General features: G+C 42.2%; 1 protein-coding gene across 6 annotated transcripts in view; it reads left to right on the plus strand.

The window, feature by feature from the left end:
• The window catches only part of CHD6 (chromodomain helicase DNA binding protein 6), a 104,002-nt gene that overhangs the window by 11,720 nt on the left and 66,622 nt on the right, over nucleotides 1–25,660 (plus strand). For all 6 annotated transcript variants that reach the window (XM_083617666.1, XM_083617662.1, XM_083617664.1 and 3 more), the window contains exons 2-3: nucleotides 24,390–24,519; nucleotides 25,440–25,495. In XM_083617666.1, the coding sequence (XP_083473792.1) occupies nucleotides 25,463–25,495 (33 nt within the window). In that variant the 5' untranslated portion in view covers nucleotides 24,390–24,519; nucleotides 25,440–25,462. The remainder of the gene's footprint in view (nucleotides 1–24,389; nucleotides 24,520–25,439; nucleotides 25,496–25,660) is intronic.

The following is a 25,660-nucleotide window of genomic DNA, read 5'->3' on the forward strand; positions in this document are numbered from 1 at the left end:
GCAGTGCCTTGCTTGAGGAATGCGCTCCTTCTGGATGTTCAGTCGGTGCTAACATTGTATAGATTTAGGCACCAGCTGAAAGCTTGCTTTTTTGCACACGATTCTGTATGATCAGTGTGTTTCAGAGTTCTATTTTGAATTAACAAATTAATACAATATTATTATATAGAAAATATATACCATGATTTAAATTTTTGTATTTGTACCTGTAGGTGGTCCTGGGGTCTTAGGAAGGTTGTGATGTTAGCCATAAACAAACAAACAAACAGAAGGTTATTTAGAAATTATGTTTCTGTGCAGTTGCACCATTAGGGTCTTCAATGCATTCTCTTGGACCATTAGGCCCTGCTTATTCAACTTGTTTTGACAGGCAAAAAGACCGTTAACAACACTGGAGAACCCATGATCTAATGCATGGATGTTGAGGATGCCCTCAACAGATTGCCTAAGGGAATGTAGACCTTGGCTGAAAAAAAGGCCCCCTACTCTTAATGTGGGACGTGGCTGGCACTGTGGTCTAAACCACAGAGCCTTAGGGCTTGCCGATCAGAAGGTTGGCGGTTCGAATCCCCATGACGGGGTGAGCTCCTGTTGTTCAGTCCCAGCTCCTACCCACCTAGCAGTTCGAAAGCACGTCAATGTGCAAGTAGATAAATAGGTACTGCTCCGGCGGGAAGGTAAACGGCGTTCCCATCCGCTGCTCTGGTTCTCCAGAAGCGGCTTAGTCATGCTGGCCACATGACCCGGAAGCTGTCTGCGGACAAACACTGGTTCCCTCGGCCTATAGAGCGAGATGAGCGCGCAACCCCAGAGTCGTCCGTGACTGGACCTAACGGCCAGGGGTACCTTTACCCTTTTTTTACTCTTAATGTACACTATGCAAAACTTAACACATTGTGGTTTGTTGTGTTTAAAAGGTGACCTATGAAATGTGTCTTAGTGCTTTTTTCTTACAGTACTGAGGTGTTGATCTTTGTCTGTATATATTTTTTGGGTGTTTGTGGAGGGGTGGTACCTATGCTGGGGGGCACGTCATGCTCTTTCTAGGGTAGTTTGTCCACTTTTGCTCCCCACCCTACACTCAGCTTTTACCTGTGGCTCCTACAAGCTGTCAGCATGTGACAGTGGCCACACCCTGGGAACAGCATTGATTGGCTCTCTAATCCAGGTGAGGGTAGCTGATGGATCTTAAACCTCAGTGAGTTAGGCATTTCTCCTGCATGCGAAGACAATCAGGTGCTGACCCACCACTGTCCGCCTGCTTCAATGGGTGCTTGGAGCTCAGAGGACTGTGATATCTAAGCCTTTCAGAACATAAAGGGCACAGTCCAGGAGAATGATCTCCTGTGCTTTCCCCCTTGAAGTGAATGGGAGATATGCAAGAGCAACAGAGCTTGCATAGGAGACCTTCTTGTTGAATTATGCCCATGGTTTTGCAGTGCACCTGAAAGGTGAATAAAATATTGAACAATTCTTTTAAAAGACATGAATGGTAGTTTTCAATGAAGAAAAACGATAGTGCTTTAAAAAAATCTACTTGAAATTAACGTTATTTCAACCCGTGTTAAACCTTAAGCTTAGTGCAATTTATTATGTCACTTGAATAAAGTTTAGAAATATGCTGACTCAATGAGCCCTCATCAAACTTTAATGACTTTTTATATGCAGGCTGTTTCCCCTCCTTCTTATACGATGCTCAGGCGGTAGTAAGGAACAGCTTTAACGAGATTTCAAGGTGAATCTTTATAAATATAGATCAAGTTGTCATATATTGAAGGATTGTGGTTTTAAAGCAAACACTTAATAACGTGCTTGATTTTTCACACTTCCGTGAGTTGTGCTAAATTCAGTAGAATGCCTTGCAAGGTGTAAAGTGTGCGTTTACAGCAAAAAGGGTCCTGCATCCTCAGACTTGGAAAATACACATGCTTGCTCTTACATGTGTGACCTTGAACTTGGAGGAGTGTCGTATTCCATGCTGCCTCATAGGTTTTGTCAGATTGATGGTGTTTGAGGTTTGGAGGCAGCCTTGATTTTAAGGGCCTCTAGCGGGTGGCGCTGTGGGTTAAACCACTGAGCCGCTTGGGCTTGCTGATCGAAAGGTCAGCGGTTCGAATCCCCATAACGGAGTGAGCTCCTGTTGTTCGGTCCCAGCTCCTGCCAACCTAGCAGTTTGAAAGCACGCAGTGCAAGTAGATAAATAGGTACTGCTCCGGTGGGAAGCTAAACAGCATTTCTGTGTGCTGCTCTGGTTTCGCCAGAAGCAGCTTAGTCATGCTGGCCACATGACCTGGAAAAACTGTCTGCGGAAGTGGACAAACACCAGCTCCCTCAGCCTGTAAAGTGAGATGAGCGCCGCAACCCCAGAGTCGTTCACGACTGGACTTAATTGTCAGGGCTCCCTTTACCTTTAGGTAAACATAGCCTTCCTACTTTGCAGCGTAGGAGTATGTTGCTGATTTATTTTTATTTTTTATTTGCTAAATAACTTGATCGTTACTCTTTTAAAAAAAGATGGTATTGGTGGTGATGAAGTATGTATAACTCATGAATAGGATTAAGGGACACTTTTGCCTGAGGGATTGTACACTTGGAATTTCAACACTCAACAGTTGCTTGAGGTCGAGAAATTGATAACAGCTGTTTTTGGAGGAAATCAGGGCTGCTGCTGGCAAAGGATTTGGGCATGATAACATATTGACCACCTAGTAGTGCAGTAAGAGTATAAGAAAAGCCCAATCAGACCAAAGGCCTATCTAGTCCACCTGCCTCTTTCCCACAGCTAGATTGATTTATTATTGTTTTTTATCCCATTTATTGACCATGTTCCATAAAATACCTTGAAGCAATAGATGCTTATAGGAAACTCAAAAGTGGGACTTGAGGACAGCAGCCCTCAGGCTTTTTGTCCCTATGGATTTGCCTCAGCCCTTTCTAAGGGCATCTAGCTAGTAACTAGCACTACTAGCTTTTTCAGATCTGCTACTAGTTATTATGGTTCCAAATATTAGTTTCTTTAGTCCTAATTTGAATTTGTTGCAGCAATAGGGCTTGATGATTCTCTGTAGAGCTTCCTTGGAGTGCACTGTTAAAACCAAAGGTAATGTCTGCATGCTGGATTATTATGTACACTGTTTGCAGGCTACAGCACCTTTTGCAGAGGGCTGGTCAGTAAACTCAGTTCTCAACTGCATTAACGGAGTTCTGGTAGCGGCAGTAGTGCTGTAGTCCATTCCTCTCTTTATTCGTGTGTGTCCTCATGGAGCTGAATATTCAGCTGGTAGCCGTCTGGCTTTTTTTGACTTTGCCATACCAATGCTAAATGCCAATGGGACTTGTCTGCCTGTCTGTAACAAGTCTAGTGATTTTCCAAAGCCATTGATTACGGATTCATCAGTCTCAGACACATTTAAAGTTACTTTACAGAATATGGTTGGCCTGTTTGGACTGATTCCCACAAAATAGCCTCTTCTTTATCTCATAGTTTTGCATAAATTAATTTTAGTATAAATTATTTGTTGATAGAACTAACTTTTAAGTAAGAGGAAATACAACTCCTCTGCCCTTCCAGGGGAAAAAAAAATTTGGCGATCAGTACACAAACAGTACATTGGTTGCTGTTCCAAGAAATACGTTGATTACTTAAAAGCATTAGAAGTGTAATAAACACATATTCTGTTAGGTCTCTTCTTGAATTAAAGTATACGTTATTGAGCTTTAAATGGCTGTGCTCAAACAAGAAGTCTGCTCTAAGTCAGTCTTTGCCAATCTGGTGCCCTCCAGCTGTTTTGGACTTCAACTCCTCTCAGCCAGCACGCCCAAGTTGTCATCCCAAACAGCTGGAGGGTACTAGGTTAGTGAACACTGCCAGAAACCCCGGTTACAATGAATGAGCAGCTAGTGCAGTCTGCCGAATTGTTCACACTGTGTTCCTCCGCTATTGCCTGGGGGTGGGAGAGTTTGCACAGAAAATGTCGTTGTGACCAACCAAAGCTACAGCCTTTGCTATAAAAGGAAAACGGTCTTCACATTATTGTGCAGGTGTAGAAGGCATCACTGCGTTTAACAGTGAAACTCAGGAACTGAACGTGTGTAATTTTAAACAGAGTACCGACTTAAGGATCAGCAGGAAATTGGATTTTATGGTTATGTTTTATACATACAATGTTCAGAGTTACTATAAACCAACACATATCCATTATGATAGAGCACCAGGTGCTATGATTGTAACCAAAATATTAAACTATTTTTGAATCAGTATACAACTCAGTATATTGCATATTATATCCATTTGCATACTTAAAAATGTGGAAAACCTGTAGTACACATTTTTTTAAAGAAAAGCTTTTTAATGATTTAAGCAAGAACCTATACTTCAGTGGCATACAAGAATAAAGGAAAGCAATGCAATTAAATAAAAATGAAAATTGAAATACACACACACAAATGCAAATGTGGGTCATTTCATTCACAGTTCCTGGTGTGTGGACAGGGGTAGTAGTATATATATATAAAAGGATATTGTCCTTGAGGGTCTTATGATAGTCTCACTTAAAGCTGAAAAGTTACTAAGTTACTAAGCATTCCAAAGAGCAGCATATTTCATAGTAAATGTTTTAACATTTTTACCATCATTAATGTATAAAATATTTCTTGCCACATTATTGAAAGTTAATTTGTTTTTGCTTGTCCTCTAGTGTGCCTTAATTTTTGAGTTAATTTTTCTGCAGCAGCCTGGGCCACATTTGACTGTACCATAAAAGCTTATTTAATCCCTCCAAATATTTCAGTTTTCTTGCAATAACGATCCTGGCAGTTGACAATAAATATAGAATAAATTCTTTATCCAAACCGTCTTCATTTGGCCCATCCCATATCCCCAATAATGCTGGCAAAGAGGCTGGTTACAATTCTTGTTTTGTTATTAAAATAATTTGTGAGAACACCGTTGCCCAAAAAGCTGCCACTGGGGGACACACCATAAGTGAAAATAGAAACCTTTATTTTTTTCCCTTTTTGTGGCCAGCAGCATTTTGGAGACAGATTGGCTCACAATTCTGAACCTTCAGTGCAGTTTTCAGGACAACCAGAACAAAACAGAAATGTTCATGTGAGCTTCTTGTTCTCATGTAGTCCGCCATGTATGCACTTGAGGCTTAAGAAAAATCCCACGGGGAAGATAAACATGTTTCATGACTCTGAGCATGAGATGCTTGTACATGTTATATGCAAATCTCTCTTTCTGTCTCAGAGGGGCAGTGAGTGTCTGAATTATTCTGATCAGCCAAGTCTTGGTAAAGATGTAAAGATATCAGTTTTTAGGGAGATTGTTTATGGAATAATTGGACTTGCCATTAAGAGCACCGTAGAAGAGATGCTTTTAAATTTGTGGTCTATGGGAAATTTTCTGGTGCGTTATTTTGCCATAGAAAAATGTCTTTTTCATAAGTTTTATTAGTAGCAACCAATAGATGCCAATGGCAAATATAATAAAAGGCAAGTTTGGCAGCTTCCAAAATTATAAGTAATGTTTTTCTAAGGTGATTATCACTAGCAAGTAGGTAAGTCAGAACATCATCCACAGTTTTGGGGGATACTAACATTTCAGCAATTTTCAGTGCTTCCCTCCCCCCCCCCAATGCAAACAATGCAATGAAAATTCAGTGTACATGCGGTTGTCTTTGAATTTTTGCATTCCAAAAGATGTTATTCTTAACAGAGCATTGAAATCGCATTAAATACACTGTTAATTTCCTCCCTTAAATATTTCAGGTCAAACTGTATTGTATTGGGACAAAAATTTGGGGCATTTTTAAAGCATGGTTTACTAAAACACATGTAATAAACATGCTAAATTAGATCACTCTCTAGGGCATCAGAAATTTTCAGTGCAAATTAGCCAAATTTGTACGGGGGGGGGGAATGTATTGAATTTTATTTTACAGTTCAAAATTTTCTAGAAAACCCACATTGCTATCCATGGACCACTGCACAAGCGCTTCATTCAGGTGATCCACAGAAAGGTTGTAGAGCAGAGAGCATATTGGCACTTTCATAGAATCGAAGAATTGGAGAGATGGAAGGGACCCGATAACAGAGATCTACTGCACATAATGTTGCTCACAAAACAGGCATATCCATTGCATCCAAAGTGAAAAAACTATATTAAAATATGAATCACGTGTGTGCTTCAATTTGTAGAACAAAAAAAGTTTATTAAGTGGCCTGGAGAATTGGTGGTTTAGAGGAAAGAAGTTATCTGGTAGCTGCAAACTCGCTTGTGATTCTCATTGAAATGAAGGACTATTGTCCATATGGCAAATAGCCGGAGGAGCAATCCTCGTGTTTTGACCCTTGAAGAAAACTTAGATAATTTACATAACAAAAATTGTTCTGCTAATATTTACAGAGAATTGAATGAGTGAGAAATTTTGAATGGTCTATATTTTCTGCTAAATGAGGACAGAACATGTGGCGGAGGTGCTGGAAAAATTTTAAAATATGGCAGAACCAATTAATCATTTATGTCAAATGATTAAATTCAATACTCTGTAAAAAAAATACTTTTTGAACTGAATAACAAAAGTTGTGGCCATTGGTTTGCAAGTTCCTTTAAAAAGAGTGTCCTCTGTTACTTTGAGACACTTGTTTCTTGAGCTCCTGCTGGTTTAGATATTGTACTTGGTATGGCATTGAGATGCTATTTTACAACCTTGATGGATTGATTATGCTTGCTTTGAAATCAGTAACTGTAATTTTACCCTACTGATCACTTTAGATCTTTGGCGGCCTTTAATACTGTTGATGGTAGAGGACCTGCTGTGCTTTTACAAGAGCATTCTGGAACGGTGGTGGTTGATATTTTCAGGGGTGCCTCTGAGGATGGTGCTGCAGCATGTTGAAGGGGCCTCTCCTACCCCCCCTTCTTGTTCAAGATACATGTAAGAACTCTGGGTAAAATGGAGTGGAAATCAGTTATGCCATGCATAGGTTCTGCTCTAGCTTCCTGTACCATCTGATCTGGCCCTGCGGTTTCAGTGCTTGATTCAGATCCCTTTGTGGAAAAGCTCCTAGTTTCAGGTAAGCCGATGAGGTAAAGCAAAAGGAAAGGAATCCCTGGAGCAAAGGAGGAGGATTGGTGCATCTCTGAAGATGAAGTTTAGCCCACTTTTGTCAGCTTTGTGGCCTTGGCATGAGTGTTCAAATCCATTGCTGGGATTTTTATTTTGTAGCAGTTGCCATTCCACTCTTCATGTTGTGTATTGTTGCTTTCTCCTGTTCTGGCAACTTCTAACAGCATCTGTGCAACTTAGCTGACTAGGGTGCATGCGTACATACATGCAGAAAATGAGTCAGCCTGCCTTCTCTCTTCTGATAGAGTTACAAACGTGGTGGATCAGGGGAATGCTGTGGAGATAGTGTGTCTTGATTTCCGTAAGGCTGTAGACAAAGGCCCCCATGATATTCTTGTGGAGAAGCTGGTAAAATGTGGACAGGGCAAGGTAACTGTTAGGTAGATTTGTAGCTGGTTGACTGATCAAACCCAAAGAGCATTCACTAATGATTCTTGATTATCCTGGGGGAAACGTGATAGGTGATGTGCTACAGGGTTCTGTCTTGGGCCTGTTGTTGTTCAACATGTATATAAATGATGTGGATGAAGGAATTGAGGGGATGCTCATCACATTTGCAGATTTCTTTATTGATGGAGTCTTTGAAGCAAGCACTATCTCTTGAACTTAGGGAAGGTTATGATAAATATACAGGGTGGAATTCAATAGTGTTCTCTTCCATCCATGGTTCTGGTGGTTGTCTTGACCCTGCTCCCCAACCCAATTTTGGGGTGCTAGGAGGAGGGGGGAAGCCTCATTGTACAAGCAGAGCTCATTGTGCAGGGCTTCTGCTGACATGGCTAATTAGGTGAATCTTGTCCATTGATAGACAGTGGACACTCGGATTGTGAACATGATCTGTGCAGAATGCACACTCGCAACCCACAGAGTTCGCAATGTGCGTCTGTGCACACGCGGGTTGCGATTCGGTGCTTCTGCGCATGCACAAAGCACGATTTAGTGCTTCTGCGAATGCATAGCTGCCGAAACTTGGAAGTAACCTGTTCCGGTACTTCCGGGTTTCGATGGTCCACAATCTGAAGAAACACAACCTGAAGCATCTGTAACCTGAGGTATGACTGTACAGTGGTACCTTGAGTTAAGAACTTAATTCGTTCTGGAGGTCCGTTCTTAACCTGAAACTGTTCTTAACCCGAGGTACCACTTTAGCTAATGGGGCCTCCTGCCGCTGCTGTGCCGCTGCCGCGCGATTTCTGTTCTCATCCTGCAGCAAAGTTCTTAACCCGAGGTACCATTTCTCGGTTAGCGGAGTCTGTAATCTGAAGCGTCTGTAACCCGAGGTACCACTGCATTCTGATTCATTATTTATTATATTAATGAGTTGCTTCCCATGAAGCACCCCAAAGCAATGTAAAGGTAAAGGGACCCCTGACCATTAGGTCCAGTCGCGAACAACTCTGGGGTTGCAGCGCTCATCTCGCTTTACTGGCCGAGGGAGCCAGCGTACAGCTTCTGGGTCATGTCACCAGCATGACTAAGCCGCTTCTGGTGAACCAGAGCAGTGGACGGAAACGCCGTTTACCTTCCCGCTGGAGTGGTACCTATTTACACTTGCACTTTGACATGCTTCCAAACTGCTAGGTTGGCAGGAGCAGGGACCGAGCAATGGGAGCTCACTCCATCGTGGGGATTCGAACCGGCCACCTTCTGATCGGCAAGCCCAAGACTCTGTGGTTTAACCCACAGTGCCACCCGCGTCCCCCAAAGCAATGTACAATGCAGTAAAAAAATGTACACAGAACAATAGCCCTGTTTAAATATCCCCATTTCAAAAATTTCCTCTTTCTTAATTCTGATCTTCCAATAAGCAGGGATAAGGAACCTGTGGCTCTACTGATGTTGTTGGATTCCAGCTCTTATCATCCTCAGCCAGCATGGTCAGTGGTCAGGCATGATGTGGGTTGAAGCCCAACAAACATTTGGAGGGCCTCAGCATCCCCATGCAAACCTGCTTTCTTTTACGTACTTCAGTAGTTAAATCAAAATAGACGTGCATCATGTGTACAGTTAGCTTCTTTTGGTGCAGAATTTGGGTTACCTTGCTGCTGAATTTCAGTGTGGTTTGTTTTAAAGGGCAGTGTACACACAGACACACTGCCCCTGCCCACTTTCCCTTGGGCCAGCACATTTTTGCATGCCTGTCGGCTGTGAGCCCTGTGCTTTGATTGCCTTGCTGCCCTTGCTACTGAGCTGCTGTTTTGTTTCCTACTTGGCACAAATCCCTGCATCCTTCTGTGCGCCCCAACAATGGAAGGAAGGTGGGACATTGGGGAAGGGAGTGCAGAGAAAGCGGGGCCTGTTGGCTTCCTAGGAGGCCCGGGTCACATCCTGCTAGGCTTTGCGGTTCTGATTCCCGAGGCAGCGAAGTGAGAACACAACAGAGCTGCCACGCTGGAGTTTCAGCTTGGTTTCTCACAGCAAATGCACCCCCCCCACTCCGTACAAGAGCCCAGCAGCTGCAGTGTAGACGTAAACAGAACTTGCTGCAGAATGCTGTGGAGAGGAGGTTTGTTTCCTCCATATCTGAAGGCGCTGAATTATCTCTCTCTGCTGCAAAACGCACCTGTCCCTCTCTCCTTTCAAGCATCTTAGCAAATTCCGGGGAAGGGGAGGAGACATTCCTCTGTGGAATTGCCTGGCATGGCTGGCTGCATCTTTCACAGAGAAGCCCTTCCCCCACTCCCCTTCAGTCCACAGGAATGTTGTTGTTTGAGTTCCCACTGGATTGCACCACAGATACCTTGCTTTCAAGTGGCAGCCGCTTTTGCTGGCTAAGACATGTCCGGCTGAGCTGCCCTAGCTGTGAACAAAAGCTGCGAGCTTTCCTCGCAGACCTGAGATGCTGTATGCATCTCTGCTTACTTCGTGGAATTGGAGAAGGGCAACAAGACAGGTGGCGATGCTTCAAGTCATGTACATCAATTAACAGCCTTGCTGCCAGCCAAAATCTCTTATATGGCAGCTATACCTGAAGGTTCCTGTTAAAATCCCTAACCTGTCCAGGTTGCTGTTTTGCATATAGACTGAAGTTCACCAAGCTTTCCAGTATTGTGGGTTGTATTGGAAATACACTGCAAGTCATAAATGGCATGTGTAAACGTGCGATTTACTTACTTGTTTTTAAGTATATTTACCCCATTTTTCTTGCAAGTAAACACATTTTAATTTTAAAAACAATGCCCTCCTTTCCCTAAACGTCTGAGGCTGCTAGGAAAGTCACTGTAAAGCACCAACAAAATGTCAAATTACAAAACTGAAATACGTGTGAGAGAAAACATGACCCATCATAACAGCAACATCATAAGACAAACCCACCCCCATAAACTATCATCACCAAAATGGCCACAGTATAACAGATACAATATATACAGTATAACAGATACAATATATACAGTATAACAGATAAAATAAATCAATGAAAAAGGCACTGGGGGAAAACATACACAAAAACCAGCCATGGCCAAAATTTAAAGCCAAAATGCTACCCTTCCCATGACAAAAAATAGGTTAACGGGGAGGTGGTGGTTGTTCATCAGTATTCTAGAGTGTAGGAGCCACAACAGAAAACACTTGCTCATGTCCCCAGGCTCTGCATTATACTTAGCAGGGGAATGTGGAAAAGAAATATCCAATATGGAGTGGAAAGCTTAAGGAAGAAACATAAAGTGGGTTTTAAGGTACCCAGGTCTCAGGCCTTTTAGGGTTGTAAAGATTTGGATCACCACATTGAATCTAGCTCAGAAACTAGAAGGTAGCCAGCACAGATCAGATAGAACATATAACTCTGGTACTGTTTGCCTCATCCCAGACAATAGTCTAGTGTCAGTTTTAGTTCCACGTAACTAATGTCGTTTTGGATGTTGGTGTAGTGAACATGGAGCCGCAGTCGTTGGTCTTAGCTTCTACTGCAAAACTTACTCTGAAATTGCTGCTTCAAAAGCAGAATTTAAAATAAGATAGTTGTTGTATATCTGTTATTCTGCTATCAGGATGTTAGAATGTAAAAGTGGAGTGGCTTATTGGCAGAGAGGCTTATATAATCCTTGGTATCCATTGAATTGTGACACTGGGAGCATTAGAGTCAGTGCATAAGTGTGCTGAATTGCTTGCAAGATTACTTTCATCGTCCTCTTTGGGTGGGTTTGTGTGTGTGTGGATTGCAGGGGGTTGGGCTAGATGACAGTTCTGATTGTATTAGCAATCACAGCTTTTCTGCAATAACATGGTATGTATCCCCAAACTGTCCAAAATCTGCATTGGGACAATATCTGTACTGTATTAGGATAAACCATAATGGCAGCGCAGATTCTGGGGGGCTAGCACAATGTGGTTCCATTGACTCATATCTGTCAGGATTGATGCTGCCACGTTCTAAGACAGCTAAAACCTCTGACCAGTCCCAGCATGATGACTGCTACTGATAGAGACTCTGCTGTGTCTGTAAAATTGCCATCTCTCTGTGTGATATTTTTCATTGGGAAGCCTGCTTAGTTCAGGGTTGTTTTTGACTCAATATAAACAATTCGTTTGGGTGGTTTGTGCATTTGGAAGTATAGCTTTCACTAAAAGGTGCTGGGAAGGAGTCAGGTGTATGGAGTCAGGGGCATGGCTTCAATCTTCAGTTAAATGGTGATGTGTTTGAAAGGACACCTTGGTTCTTGAAGGAAATTAGTATGCTTTGTGGCAATTGAGGAGGGAGGCTTCTAGCTGCTGATTGGATGGCAAAACATCTGTGAGCCCATGAATTGGCGTTAAAATCCTTGCCATAAAGCAAAGTCAACGGTTTTATGGACACAACTAACTTTGCAGCCTGTAAAAAACAGGCTTTAAAACTCTTGTGAGTATTCCTTCAGTGACCTGAAGATTTAATCGGAAATGGGCAGGATTTTGAATGAGATGTCCAAGGCCCGGGTTGTGCAGCTGTTCAGTTTTATTCCAGTCATTGTACCTATTTTACACATTAACCTTTGCTTCTCTAAACAAGGTATCATTTAGGAGTTTTCAAGTCTGCTAAGTTTTGGAGATGTGATAAATGTTAACACATATGTTACACTGGGGAAAGCCCATAGCTCAATGGTAAAGCGCATCTTTTGCATGCAGGTTCAATTCATGGCTTTACCTGGTGTTAGTTCTTTTTTAAAGATTTCAGGCAGGCCTCAGGGCTGGGAGCTGAGATCCTAGGAATCTGCTGCTGGGAAAGAAGATGGCGCTAGGCCAAATGAACCAGTACTTTATACTCTGTATAAAGTAGTATGCATGCTCTTCTGTAATATTGTTTGCAAGTGTCTGTGCATGGTCTAATTGCAGGTGTGTGTATAATTGCAGGTGTGTGTATGTGAGAGTGTGTGTACATGTATGTGTGTGTGACAGAGAGATAACATGTGGGAGCAGTTGCATGTTTTTAAAATGGATTAAATTGTGTTTCAAAATCTAAACATTAAAAATATCTATTCATAAATATCAACACACCCATCCCACTCACACATGAAAATAAAAAGTTCACCACAGCCAATCACAAACAAACAATCACACAAGCGAATAGTAAAGAGAACCTGCACAAGCGACGCTGACACAAAACCCCACACATACATTAAGTCGAATAGAAACATTGCCACCCAACCCCACCCCCACTCACCATTCCCTCTCCACCCCTTTCCCCCTTTTCTTCTTAATGTAACACTAATGTCTCAAATGAAACTGATCTGTAGAAAATGTAACTTGGGAAAAAAGACATTGCACATACTTTTGTAAACCAAGAAATCTTTAATAAGAAATATGTTAAAAAAACAACAACATTAAAAATATCTTTGTGGGTTTAAAAACTAACTTCCCTTTTAGTTCATCTTCAGGTTTTCCCTGGCTGTTGGGTGAACTAAAAACAAAACAAAACCATGTGTTCAGTAGCTGGCCCATTTTTTAATGCCGAATGTGTCTCAGTACAGGTGTGTTGATGGGAAACACAGCAGGCACAGATTAGATTGTGTGGAAACTCAGGGGGTTTCCATCCAGGGCACGTTGAGCCAAAGGATGCGGGTGGCGCTGTGATCTAAACCACTGAGCCTCTTGGGCTTGCCAATCAGAAGGTTGGTGGTTCAAATCCCTGTGACAGGGTGAGCTCCTGTTGCTCTGTCCCAGCTCCTGCCAACCTAGCAGTTCAAAAGCACACCAGTGCAAGTAGATAAATAGGTACCACTGCGGCGGGAAGTAAACGGCGTTTCTGTGCACTCTGGCCCTCATCACGGTGTTCCGTTGCGCCAGAAGCGGTTTAGTCATGCTGGCCACATGACCCGGAAAGCTGTCTGTGGACAAATGTCGGCTCCCTTGGCTTGAAAGCGAGATGAGCACCGCAACCCCATAGTCGCCTTTGACTGGACTTAACCGTCCAGGAGTCCTTTACCTTTTTACCTTTTTTTACATTGAGCCAAATGCATTGCAAAATGGCATTGTAGAAATGGCAGAACAGTAACTGAAAAGCCAAATAGTGCACAAATAAACAAAAACAACAGTGTGAAAACTAAGGAATTGCGTATTTTCAAACCAGTTGATTGATTTCACAAATGTGATAAAAATACAGAAACTTACTCCATCACTCAGAAAATTGTCCAAACAAATGGCTGGCTCACAGGGAAGGCAAGATAAACAAAACATTGTATTTAGATAAAGATTACGGTTTGTGCAGAAGGGGAATTTTCTTTCTTTAATGTAGATACGTACCTTGTGTGTAGCTGATGCACATCTGTTTTCTCACCAAGGATTTAGGTAAGTATTGACAAGAGATCATTGCCGTTCTTAGTTTCAGATAGCTGCTAGACTGGTGTGATGGCAATTAGCTGCCCACGTGCACCTTGTCTTGAACTTCCTGGAGAGATGGAGAAAATAGTGGTTGTTCTGAACCTCCTCCCTTGGTAGCCTGATCTGTTGTCCAGGTCATGCCATTGGGATGATGAGTTCATATTTCCCCCTCGCTATCTTGTATGTGCTCGGGATCCTATTGGGATCCTCTTTGTTGCTCTGTTATTGTTGGCATCCGTCTTTCTCGGGAGACAATGGAGGAGTTGCGCTTTTGCGGGCGAAGTCAAACTGTTGGAAGATTTCAGCGCCTGCTGTATGGGATAGATATGTTTTGTTGCAGCTGGGGCAGATGAAGGCATCCGGTTGTGCTGCTGCAGATGCACCATGGTGTTTCTTCTCTCTGCGCTCTTTCCTGCTCTGTATAACAGAAATAATATATGTACGTTTGGATACTGCAAGGACTTTGAGTGGCATTAGCAAAATACTTTCTGAGTGAAGGCTTTCTGACAGATTTCTGAATACAAATTCATGGAAGCTAAGATTATGAATGGATACTGATGGTTATGTGCTACCTGCTTCCAGGTTCAGACACAACATCCCTCTGAATATCAGCTGTTGGAAAGCAACAATAGTCTTGGTCTCAATTCCTGTTTATCAGCTTCCAAAAGATTTCTAGTTGGCTGCTGTATGAAAGAGGATGGTGAACAAAATAGGTATTTTATGCATACAGTGGTACCTCGGGTTAAGTACTTAATTTGTTCCGGAGTTCCGTTCTTAACCTGAAGCTGTTCTTAACCTGAAGCACCACTTTAGCTAATGGGGCCTCCTGCTGCCGCCGCGCCGCCGGAGCACGATTTCTGTTCTTATCCTGAAGCAAAGTTCTTAACCTGAAGCACTATTTCTGGGTTAGCGGAGTGTGTAACCTGAAGCGTATGTAACCTGAAGCATATGTAACCCGAGGTACCACTGTACAAACAAACAAACAAACAAATTTTTATTTGTATGCCACCTTTCCATAGTTCAAAACATGCTCAAGGTGGCTTTCAACATGAAAAAAATACATAACCTCAATGCAACAAAAGTAGTCTTAAACAATAAATTAAACATTTAAAAATGCAAAACCAAACTGAACAATTTGCTGACTCTTCTTAGGTGTCTGGGCTTATAAGGTGTGTACTGGTATGATTTTTAGCCAGTCACGAGAACCCCAGAAATACTTCCTCCTCTTCCTCCCTCCTTTGGCTGGCCCCTTGCACCTCTGCCTTTCAGCCTTATGAAGTTCAACAGGGTGCGCATTTTGCAGAGGATCCTTCTGCCATAGAAATCCTCTGATACAGAATTCCAGATTTCAGCTTGACATCTGGTGGCAATCTGACTGCCTTGAGGGATTTTTTATAATTACCTTTTTTGATGCACGTTTTTGATTTGCAGTATTTCTGCCCTAAACTTTTCTCGAGGTCAGTGCCAATACGTGTAAATTGAAGAGGTAAAATTTCTCAAAAATTATTTCCAATAGAAAACGTCCATTTCTTAGAGAAATTTGTTTTCTTTTGCAGTTGGTGTAATTTGCTATAGTTCTAATAAATTAATGTCTTAAATAGTGTTTGTGACTTGACAGGGTGGAACTGTGGTGCTCTCTGGTCACAAAAAACAAATTATGGAAGAACCTGTTACCATGGTATTTCTAGTGTTGATTCTAGTGATGCTCTCTTCTTTATGGGTTCTCTGTTTAGCTGGGCTTGCACCAAGCTGTACGGTTATTTTCTGTTGTTGTTCCATATGTATGTTTTGAAAACACTATAAACAAAGATTAAATATAAATCACAGTTATTTGACAATAATTGACCTTGTATTTTTGATACATCGGTCAGATGCCCAAGTCGTATGTTTCCTGTTCAGCATGATGCACTGGCATAAATGCCATATATTCACTGGGTGCAAAATGAGTCTGCTTGGATTTTGGGGTGGCGTGGAAGGTGGTCGGGACATTTAATGCCTACATTTTACCAGTTCCACTGGGAGTTGGTAGATTTCGGGGCCCAGTTTAAAGTGCTAGTATTGATCTTTAAAGCCGTAAAATGTTTGTGGCCAGTTAATCTGACTGACTATCTTCACCAATATGAACCCACCCATGCAGTTACAAAGCTTTAACGTCCCGCTTTGTAAAATTTAGATTGGCGGGCATAAAAGGCACAACTCTTTCAGAGGCAGCCTCTCCTCCGTGAAATTCCTTCCCAACACATCTGTGTGTATGACCCATCAGTACAGGATTTTAAAGGGATCTTAAATACCCACTTATTGCAAGCTGCTTTTTCATAAAGATTTTATGAGCTGCTGAAATTGTTTGAAATTGTTCTAGCTGATTTATAACAGCACATTGCTGGCCTACGTATTGGTTTAAAGTACTGTGTCAAACAGGTGCTTTTAATGAAAGGTGATATTGTATGATTATTTTATGTAAGCTGCTTTTTAAGGGCTTTGCTAACAATATTTAAGTAAAAGAAATAAATAAAAACCCAGCCAGTCATGCTTTGGAAGTATGCTTTCTGTTCCTCTGTAGGGAATCTGCTTGCTCTCTGCGCTCTGTTGTCCTTTCTTGCTTTTGCATGTTGCCTGCCTTGGGAGCTGTTGTCTTTCAGGTGTTGCTTCACCCTGTAGAGACCATGTCATTTCCTGTCTCTCTTTCAATCTGCACTTTTGCATCATGAAATGCTAAGGGATAGAGAACTGGCATGAATCTACTTGTGCCCAGTAACTGTTGTCCTCTTCCCCTGGTATTTGCACTATTGCTGTCAAGAATGTGTGTGTCAGATGTTGTATGGCCTCCCTCCCATAAATCCACTCTGGAGAGCCCCCAGAACAGTGGGGGGGGGGGCGAGGAGGTGGAAGATTGTAACTGACAATCTGAATTTCTTACACTGATGGAACAATTGTATTAATGCAACATTGAGTTCCACCCAATTTTTTTTCCTCACTTGCTCCTTCTCCTGGTGAATATTTGCATGGAACCCTTGTCTGTAAATGGTCTCCTTACATCTCTGATAGCCCTCCCCCTAAGTGATAAGAATAAATAAATTTGGGCCAGCCAGACGACATCACCACCACCACATTTATATCCCATCTTTACCCAAGGGAGCTCAAGGCAGCACATATGGTTCACCCATCGCCATTTTATATTTGCAGCAAATGTCTGGCCCAAGATCATTGAGTAAGATTCATGGCTGAATGGGAATTTGAACATGAGTCTCTCAGAGCCTAGTCCAGCACTCTGAACCACTAAACCATGGGTGGGATTCATCTAATCACTCCTTTCAGCAGAAGCCCTGTGCAATGATTTCTGCTTGTACAACAGGGATTTCCTTCTCTCTTCCTCTTTCACGCTCCAAGGGTGGGTGTGAGTCAGGAGAACCTTCAGAACAGTATACAGTGAGAGGAGAGAAGACCATTCCATTTGGAAGGCTCCAATGCCTGTACTGATGGAATGATTGGAAGTGTGCGATATTGAATTCTACCTTATGAGCCTTACCATTAGAACAAGTTCCACATGTCTCATCATCAGGTCAAACCACGTGATGTTGAGAAAACAGGCAGGGAGATAGTTTTTTGAATCTGCTCTTGGGAACTGAGGGCTGTGCCTAGATTCAGCAAGTAGCAAGTATCTTGTGGAAAGTTTTTAAACCAGCCTTCTCTACCCACTCACCCACTCTGGTGAGTAACTCTGCAGTAACAACAAGGGTGTTTTTTTTTTGTAGCTGGGAAGAACAGTTTTCTTCGCAAGAGTAGCTTGCCTCAAGCTAGAAATAACTGTTTGCCTTTTAGAAGAACGATACGCACTCCCTGCTCCGTGTTGCAGACATGCCACTTTCTGCCATGTGACTCAGCAGTGTATGTTGACTAGTTATGGATCCTTCACCTGAATGTGCTTTCTGCTAGTGTCCTCTCCTGCATCCTAGTTCTTTGAGTTTGCCCTTCCTTTTTCTCAGGATAACCTTCCCTGCAAACTTGGTAGCTTCGTCTACCAGGTTACCCAGTTTGTACACTGAGGACTATTGCAGACACATACTAGGAGGGATCACCACTAAGTTCCAGATTTTATTAACAAATTTGCATGATCATATAGTGGATTCAGTTGGAGCCCATTCAGGGGTGTGGGTGGCCATAGCATAAGCTGGACCTGGAGGGTTTGAGTAGGTATCTTGGTCATGAAGTACCAGTAAGCAAGGCAGTACAGCTTTGTTGATGAGAGAAATGCAGAAGGCCAGCAGTCCAGGGGTTTTATGCTACCAGGTGGCTGATACTACATGTACCTCCTCCTTTCTGTATCTGAAGAAGGCTCTGAGGCTTTAGCACACACAGCTCATAGTAGCGTTTCAGGCTGGGTCCAGCCTAAGGCCTTCAGGCTTCTGCTTCAAGCCCCAGAGTCCCTGAGGTTATCTTGCACCTTAAAGGTCTAGCTTTACTTTTAGAAATCTGCTGTGGACAAATTAACAGATTGTTGCTGTGATGTGAATACATAATGGCATACTGACAAGCTGCTAGTACCAAGATTAGTACTGTAGTACTGCTAGCACAATTGTGATTTCAACTGCAATGCAGAAGTTGTTTATGCATCTTTTTGCTTGTTTGTTTTTGCAAATCTGGCCTCGTGGGTCTGAATGAGTCACTTTTCATAGCTGAAAAGTACGTGATGGGTAAGAGATATTTGTCAACTTCTGATTGAAATCTGCTGCCGACGGTCCAGCAAAACTTGGCTGTGGCTATACAGTGGAGCATTTGTGGTCCTTGCATTTCTTATTCTGTCAGCTGTGTAGCTTGAGGCTACCATGGATAGTATCTGTTCTAAAGTAGATTGAAGTGGATTTTGTGGATTCGGTAACAGCTTTTCTCCTGTATGTGTTATGTGTCTCTGAGAATTCCCAGGAGAACCCAGACGGAAAGGATGCATAATTGGAACTTGATTTTGTTTCAGCCTTGTTGGAGGAATGTGTCACACTTGGGAAAATGAAAATAAATCAAAGAGAGCAGGGTAATAGGCAGATGCTTCAATCCCAGCAATGGTACTAGCAGAGAGTCGGCTACTTAGAACAGCCTCAGTGATGATTCAGTTGCCCAGTCTATAATAGTCTCACCTGTTAGGAAATGTTTATTTCTGGCTGTGTTGAATGTAGCTTGATGCTCCTGCTTCTGCTTATGGGATGATTTTGCATCTTGATAAGGAATATTAATAGTATTCTGAGTTAACATAAAAACCATAATGGAATGAAGCATAAAACCTGTCCATTTCTAATAATTGGCAATGAAGTTCAAATTAAACAGTCGAAACACTTAACGTAGTACACCGGCAAAAACACCCTTATCTTCATGAGAAAACTGCAGCTTCATTAGAAAATTAGGCAGCCTTGTTTGAGATTAAACAGAGATTTTAATCTCTGTATATTTAATGCAGAAGCGGGGATGCTGGCATATCTGCTTGTCAAAGTGTACAGGTGGATCTTAAATTGGGATGCTGGGAGGTTTTGCACACAGGAATAGTGCAGTAAAGGAACAAAATCTGGCAGCTCTTTTAGGGATAGAGGAGAGGCACGTGCTTAGTGGTGATGGGAAAATTCATGTCCCACATGAGATGGCCTGCCAAAGTGCCACTGTGAAAGTACACAATTGGTTATTGGAGGTCAAAAAAGGGTTTGGGGCACAAAGAAAAACCTGCTTTGCAGGAATGTAGCCTTTATCCCCATCAAAGCAACAACATGGAGGCACAAATGAATAGGTTGTAAAGCAGGATGAGTTAGGAAGAAACATGCAGAAAAAAATAGTACTGATGATAGATGAAGAATAATAAGAAAGGAGATATACAACTGGGACTTAAGCTCCTGGACAGTAAGAAGATATTGTGGCAAGTAAAGCTGCATAACAAATGAAGCATTGCTCAAGTGGTGTGCCATGATTTTTGCAATTATATTCCTTTTTCTCCAGCACTGTGCTCAGTTCTGCTAGTTTACAGCAGAAGGCAGCTGTGCACAGTATTGATGGGTAGGCACCTGAGAAATCTTACATGTTTGTGTGGTTTTAGTTAAGGTGATGAATTAACTTTACATTGCATAAATGTACAAATAATGCTTTAAAAACGACTAACACGTGGTTTGGATGCAGCTACTCTATTCTGCAAGAGTGGAGTTACCTATTGATATGGTCTGCCCTCTGAGACTTAATGGAATCTGATGGCTTCCTGAATGCTGGGAGGGATTTTCTAGCTGACATGGCTAAAGCTCAAGTCTCACTTGTGGAATGGTGAGATGCACAGAGCCGTTGACACAATTGCTCCTGAGTACCATTTGCTATCTCTGGAGTGTGTAGGTCAACATGGTACTCTAGTGACCAGCATGTGACGAAATAAGAGGGTCAGCAGCTAGAGCTCAGGTGGCATACATCTCAGTACAGACGAGGTTGCACCATCGGGACTACCATACGGTAGTGAAGAAAGCTTGGTTCTCTGCCACCATCACATCCATCTGGCAGATGAATGGGGTTTTGTCATCCAGGCAAGAGAGCATTGCTCTGACATCTTTGGAGACCTGCTGTAACAACTTTACAAGGCACTTTAGAGACAAAAGTGTTTAGACAGTGGTGGTGTCCAGTGCACTGTCCATTTCATTTGTACTGGATCACTTTCAATTATTGTGGCCGAGGATGTGACCAGCTGCTTGAAAAATTGTATCTGGCCACCTGCCCCCTTGACCCTTCCCCATTTTGGCTTCTTAGAACTTATCACGCTAATCTCTGCAGTGGCTTCCAGTTCACTTCCTAGCCTAAGTCAGTGTGCAGATCTTGTCGTTTAAAGCCTAAAAAGCTTGAGGATCTACTCCTTCTGTACTAAATTAAATATTGAGAGGCTCTGCTGCAGGTGCCCCCACCAAGAGAAGTTATGTGGTTAGCTACCAGGTAAAGGACCTTCTTTGTATTGGCACTTGGTTATAGAATGCCACCCCCAGAGATGATTGCCTGGCACCTTCCTTGTGGTCTTTTCAGTGGCAGGTGAATACATTTGCAATCCACTGATTTTTAGATCTGTTATATGTTTTTAGTGAAGCTGTGTACTGTTTCTACTGCTGTAATTTTTATGCTGTTTTCTGTGGTTTTTATTTTATTATAACACTGAGTAATATTTAACGTTAGACATACTTAGAGTAAGGCCCATTGAAATTAATGCAGTTAAGTGGATTTACTCTAATCAATACTGGATATCACCCACCGTTGTTCGGCGACTTACAGAGAAAATATTTTGTAATGGGATTCTTATCCTTTTGGCGCTGCGTGTTTGTTGGTAGTTGAGAGATCATCATCTGCACTTGATGATATGTTAAATTTGCACAGCTGAGACAGGTTCTTTTACTCTTGATACTTATGAAGGGTGTACTTGAGCTGGTTTGCAAATCATCTCTTGGTTAAAATCTTTGTACCTAATGGATGCAGCAAATTTGAGGCTCTTGGGCTTTAGAATAAGAGGTAAAGTAAAATCAACTTTGCTGGGTCGTCCAGCGTTTCTGGGCTGGTGCCATCCTGTGGAGACTGGGTAGCTTTGCAGCCTTGTGCAAGCTTGATTTAGAAAAAGAAAAAGATGGAGAGGCTGCCTAATGCTTCCAGGAAGCTGAGACAATCCTCTCCTTGCTCCAGACATGCCTTTCTGGGTTCCCTGACCCCACCTTTCTGTGGCTTTGCTGAGGCATGATTTCCATAACTGATTCCCCCCTTCCCACTCCACCCAATTAAGATGGCAGTAATGAAGCCCATATTATGCATGCATGGTGGAAATTTGACCTGCAGAAAATTCCCGGCATGCTGTGCTCAACTAGCCTGCTCCTTGTTCTCTGGCTTCTTCCTGCTGCTGTGTTGCTTGCCGTGTTCTTTGTCACATGGCTTTCGCCTCCTAGCTGGGGAGCTACTGTGCGGCTGTAGCCACTTTGGAGTAGGAAAGCAAAAGAGACACAAAAGAGATCTCCGTTGCTTATGGGAGCAGCGTCAGCCCAGTTTCTCCGCCTGAGCAAAAAATTGCTGAGCGTGGTTTAAGCAGGGTTATTCAGAAGGGCATCGATATTGTTCTTCCAGAAGCTGTAATGATCTCCAAATTGAGATGTAATTTTTAGAAAAAAGAGATTTGTGTTGGATTTATCAACACTAAAAGAAATTAACAAATAATCTGGTAGCCATAGCCTTTTTGGTCTGTTCATCCCTCTGCACTAGCGATCAGCCAGCAACTCTAGCTTTATAGCAGCCAGTTTATTTCATTTAGTTACTGAATACATTTACTGTGGTACCTCTGGTTACAAACACCTCAGGTTACAAACACCTCCAGTTATAGACTGCTAACCTGGAAGTAGTACCTCAGGATGAGAACAGAAATTGCACACCGACGGCGCGGAGGCAGCGGGAGGCCCCATTAGCTAAAGTGGTACCTCAGGTTAAGAACTGTTTCAGGTTCAGAATGGACCTCCGGAACGAATTAAGTTCATAACCAGAGGTACTACTGTGTGTGTGTGTGTGTGTGTGTGTGTGTGTGTGTATAATAATAATTTTTTTTTATTTTATTTTCTCATAACAATTATTCAAAATCATCATTTAACATCCATTTTCTACTTTCCCCCCTCCCTGTTGACTTCCCCCAACTTCCATTTCTGGTTTGTTACATCAAATGTTACGTTCTGCTGTTTATACTTAATGTTCTGTTATCACTAATTATATTTCTTGTTCTCTGTCAATAAAGTTGCAAATGTTTATTTAAATCCTGCCAATGAGTCCATGTTTTTTGGTTGTTTCTGCAAGTATGTTGTAAAGGGCTCCCATTTTTCCCCAAAGTCACTGTTGTCCTTTTCATGCAATTTGTCTGAATACCACTGTATATCTCACCTTTCCTCCAAGGAGCTCAGTATATTCTTCTCCTCTTCCCCATTTTATTCTCATGTTATCCCTGTCAGGCTAAGAGGCAGTGACTCTGCCCAGGGCCACACAGTGAACTTCACTGATGAGTGGGGATTTGAACCCTGATCTCCCAGCTCTTAGTCCATCACTCTAACCACTGCACCACACTGGGTCACAGTGTGACCCAAGCAATGCCCAACAGTTATCAGTGTACAGGTCATTTCTCATGTAGCTCTATTTTTCTGCTTGTTTGTTCGTTTATTAATACTTATATTGATTGTTCTTTTTAAAACATACGAACAGGAAGAGGTGCGAAAAGGAGGAAAAAGGGGGCAAGAGAAAAGATACAAATTGGGATGTAATCAGTGTTGTTTTTTCTGGAAAAAAGTTGGGGGAACTCATCATGAAGTTAGTTTATCACTGTACCAGTTACAGTGGCATTCCACACACCCACCTACCCAGCGGTGGCTAAATGTAAGATGTGATTAATAAACTCAAGCAGACAGTGCTCTGAATTACAGATGGCTCAACTTTATTAACAAGAGATATAGGTGGATTTTTTGTTCAGACATTGGGAGTATATTCTTTCCTGCTCCCAGCCCCCTGGACAAAAAATAATAATTATTATTTAATTTAAAAATGCTCAAAAATACCCCTGGATTTAATAGTGATCATAAATGCCTCAGGTCATAGCAATTTTTTATATTCAGAGTTTAGAACTATTATTGTTGTTGGGGCTGGGCACAAGAGACAAGCAGTGTAAGCATAGAGTTCTGTGTATACTGCCAAATGTTTCTAAATATGTATTCGTGAGTTGCTCTCTGTCAAAACAGGATCTTCAGTCCACTGAACGATTGAGGATGGAGACTCTTATGAAGAGCCCTGTTCTTTTGCCAGCACTGTGAATTGCACCACCCATTTCAGTACTTGGGAAACTGAAGTGAGCTTGGATTTGGTTTTCACCCATCCAGGGCATAAAGTTCAGAAGGCAAAGCAAATCCCTGTGTCGGAGAGATTAACTCCAGGGCTGAAACCAGAGTGGGTGGGCATGGCATTTAGAATTTATTGCTCTGCAGCACAAATTGAAGCAGGGGTAGAGCTATTTGAGGGTTGCTTGAGTATCTAGCACATGGCCTCTTTTGTATCTCAAAGAGGTTGGGCTTCCAGTTGACTGTACTTGTTTATAGTCACCAAACCAACCTTGTCAGTGAAAACCCCCTGCATCCCTTGAATGAGCTCTGGCAAAGTTGGGAGAACCCCCAAAGCAGCATGGAGAGGGAGGATAGAGGGAATCACTCTGTCTGGCAAGCAGCAATGCTTGCACAAATGGAACATTTGTAATTACACAATGCTAATTTCCACCCACAGCATACACATAATTGAACTTGGCATATGGCTGATTGTCATGTTTCTCGCCAGTCTTATTTCAACCTTAACTACTACACCACTCTGTCACATGTATTGTTTTGATATTTAATGGATACCATTTATTTCCTAATTGTGCTGCTAGGCTGACTGTGTCTCTTTTGGTTATGTCCCTTCCCCTTCCAGGATACTGAAATGAGAATGGCCTGGCTCTGACCCCAGAGTGTGCACATTCTTCTTTTCCCCACTTTCCAACTAAACAAGATCCTTCATCCCTCTCCTCCTCAAAGAAGGCAATGTATTGCTCCTGGAGAAGGTAAATGCATGTTTCTCAATCTGCATAGGTATGGGAGAGCAGGAAGTGGTCTCCAACTGTTGCCGGACTTTTATAGGGCCATATTTTCAAGTGGGAAATGATATTTTTAATTGGTAGAGTACTTTCTTTTGTTTCTATAAAGCCCCAGGATTATTATTATTATTATTAATAATAATAATAATAATAAATGTTTTGTACCCCACCCATCTGACTACTTTGCATCTCAAAGCAATTGCACACATTGCATAACATCTGATAGTGTTTATACTCAGCAGGTCACTAACCAACTCTCTCCCTCCCTCTTTAGCGTATCTGTAAGTTGTATGCATTAACTGTCCCCCCATAACATTTTTTAATGTGGAATTAAATAAATCTTAGATGTATCATTAAGGTGCATAATGTATGAGGTTCCCAAAGGATCTGAATGGCTAAGGTTTGGAAGACCTCTACTTAAAACCCTGAGAAATCCCTGTTTGACATCAATGGGATGGACAGACCCCTGATAAGCCTTCAAGGGCTGGGGAGCTACCATCTGCCATGACCATAGGCAATGCTGACCGGGTCTGGTGGGAGTCCAATCACATCTGGAGGATGGCAGATTCCCCATCCCCGCTGTAGAGTTACAGGTGTAATGAGGAAGTTTCAAAACTATCTATCTATCTATCTATCTATCTATCTATCTATCTATCTATCTATCTATCTATTGTATGGCTCCTAGTCATGTAAATCAGTGCCACAGGATTATCTGTTTAGACTCCAAAAGGCCCTTCCTTCTTGAGTAATACAGAGTATTTTTGAGCAGGACTTATATCTGAGTGTGTCACTGCTCTTTAGGGAGGGTGTTGTATTAAAAATACTTTACAAGCAGTTCTTGTGTGCCTTCAGTGTTAACATGACCTTTTTGTCTTGTGTTTTTACAGAAGTAATATACACCCCAAATTTGATGATAATGAAAATACAGAAGAAAGAAAAACAGGTTGGCAACCCTTTCCTTTGTCAATCTCTCTCTCTCTCTCTCTCTCTCTCTCTCTCTCTCTCTCTCTCTCCCTTTCCTTTGTCAATCTCTCTCTCTCTCTCTCTCTCTCTCTCTCTCTCTCTCTCTGTGTGTGTGTGTGTGTGTGTGTGTGTGTGCAAGGGAGGG

Source organism: Podarcis filfolensis (genome assembly GCF_964270895.1).
Source record: "Podarcis filfolensis genome assembly, chromosome: 6".
NCBI classification, from domain to species: domain Eukaryota; kingdom Metazoa; phylum Chordata; class Lepidosauria; order Squamata; family Lacertidae; genus Podarcis; species Podarcis filfolensis.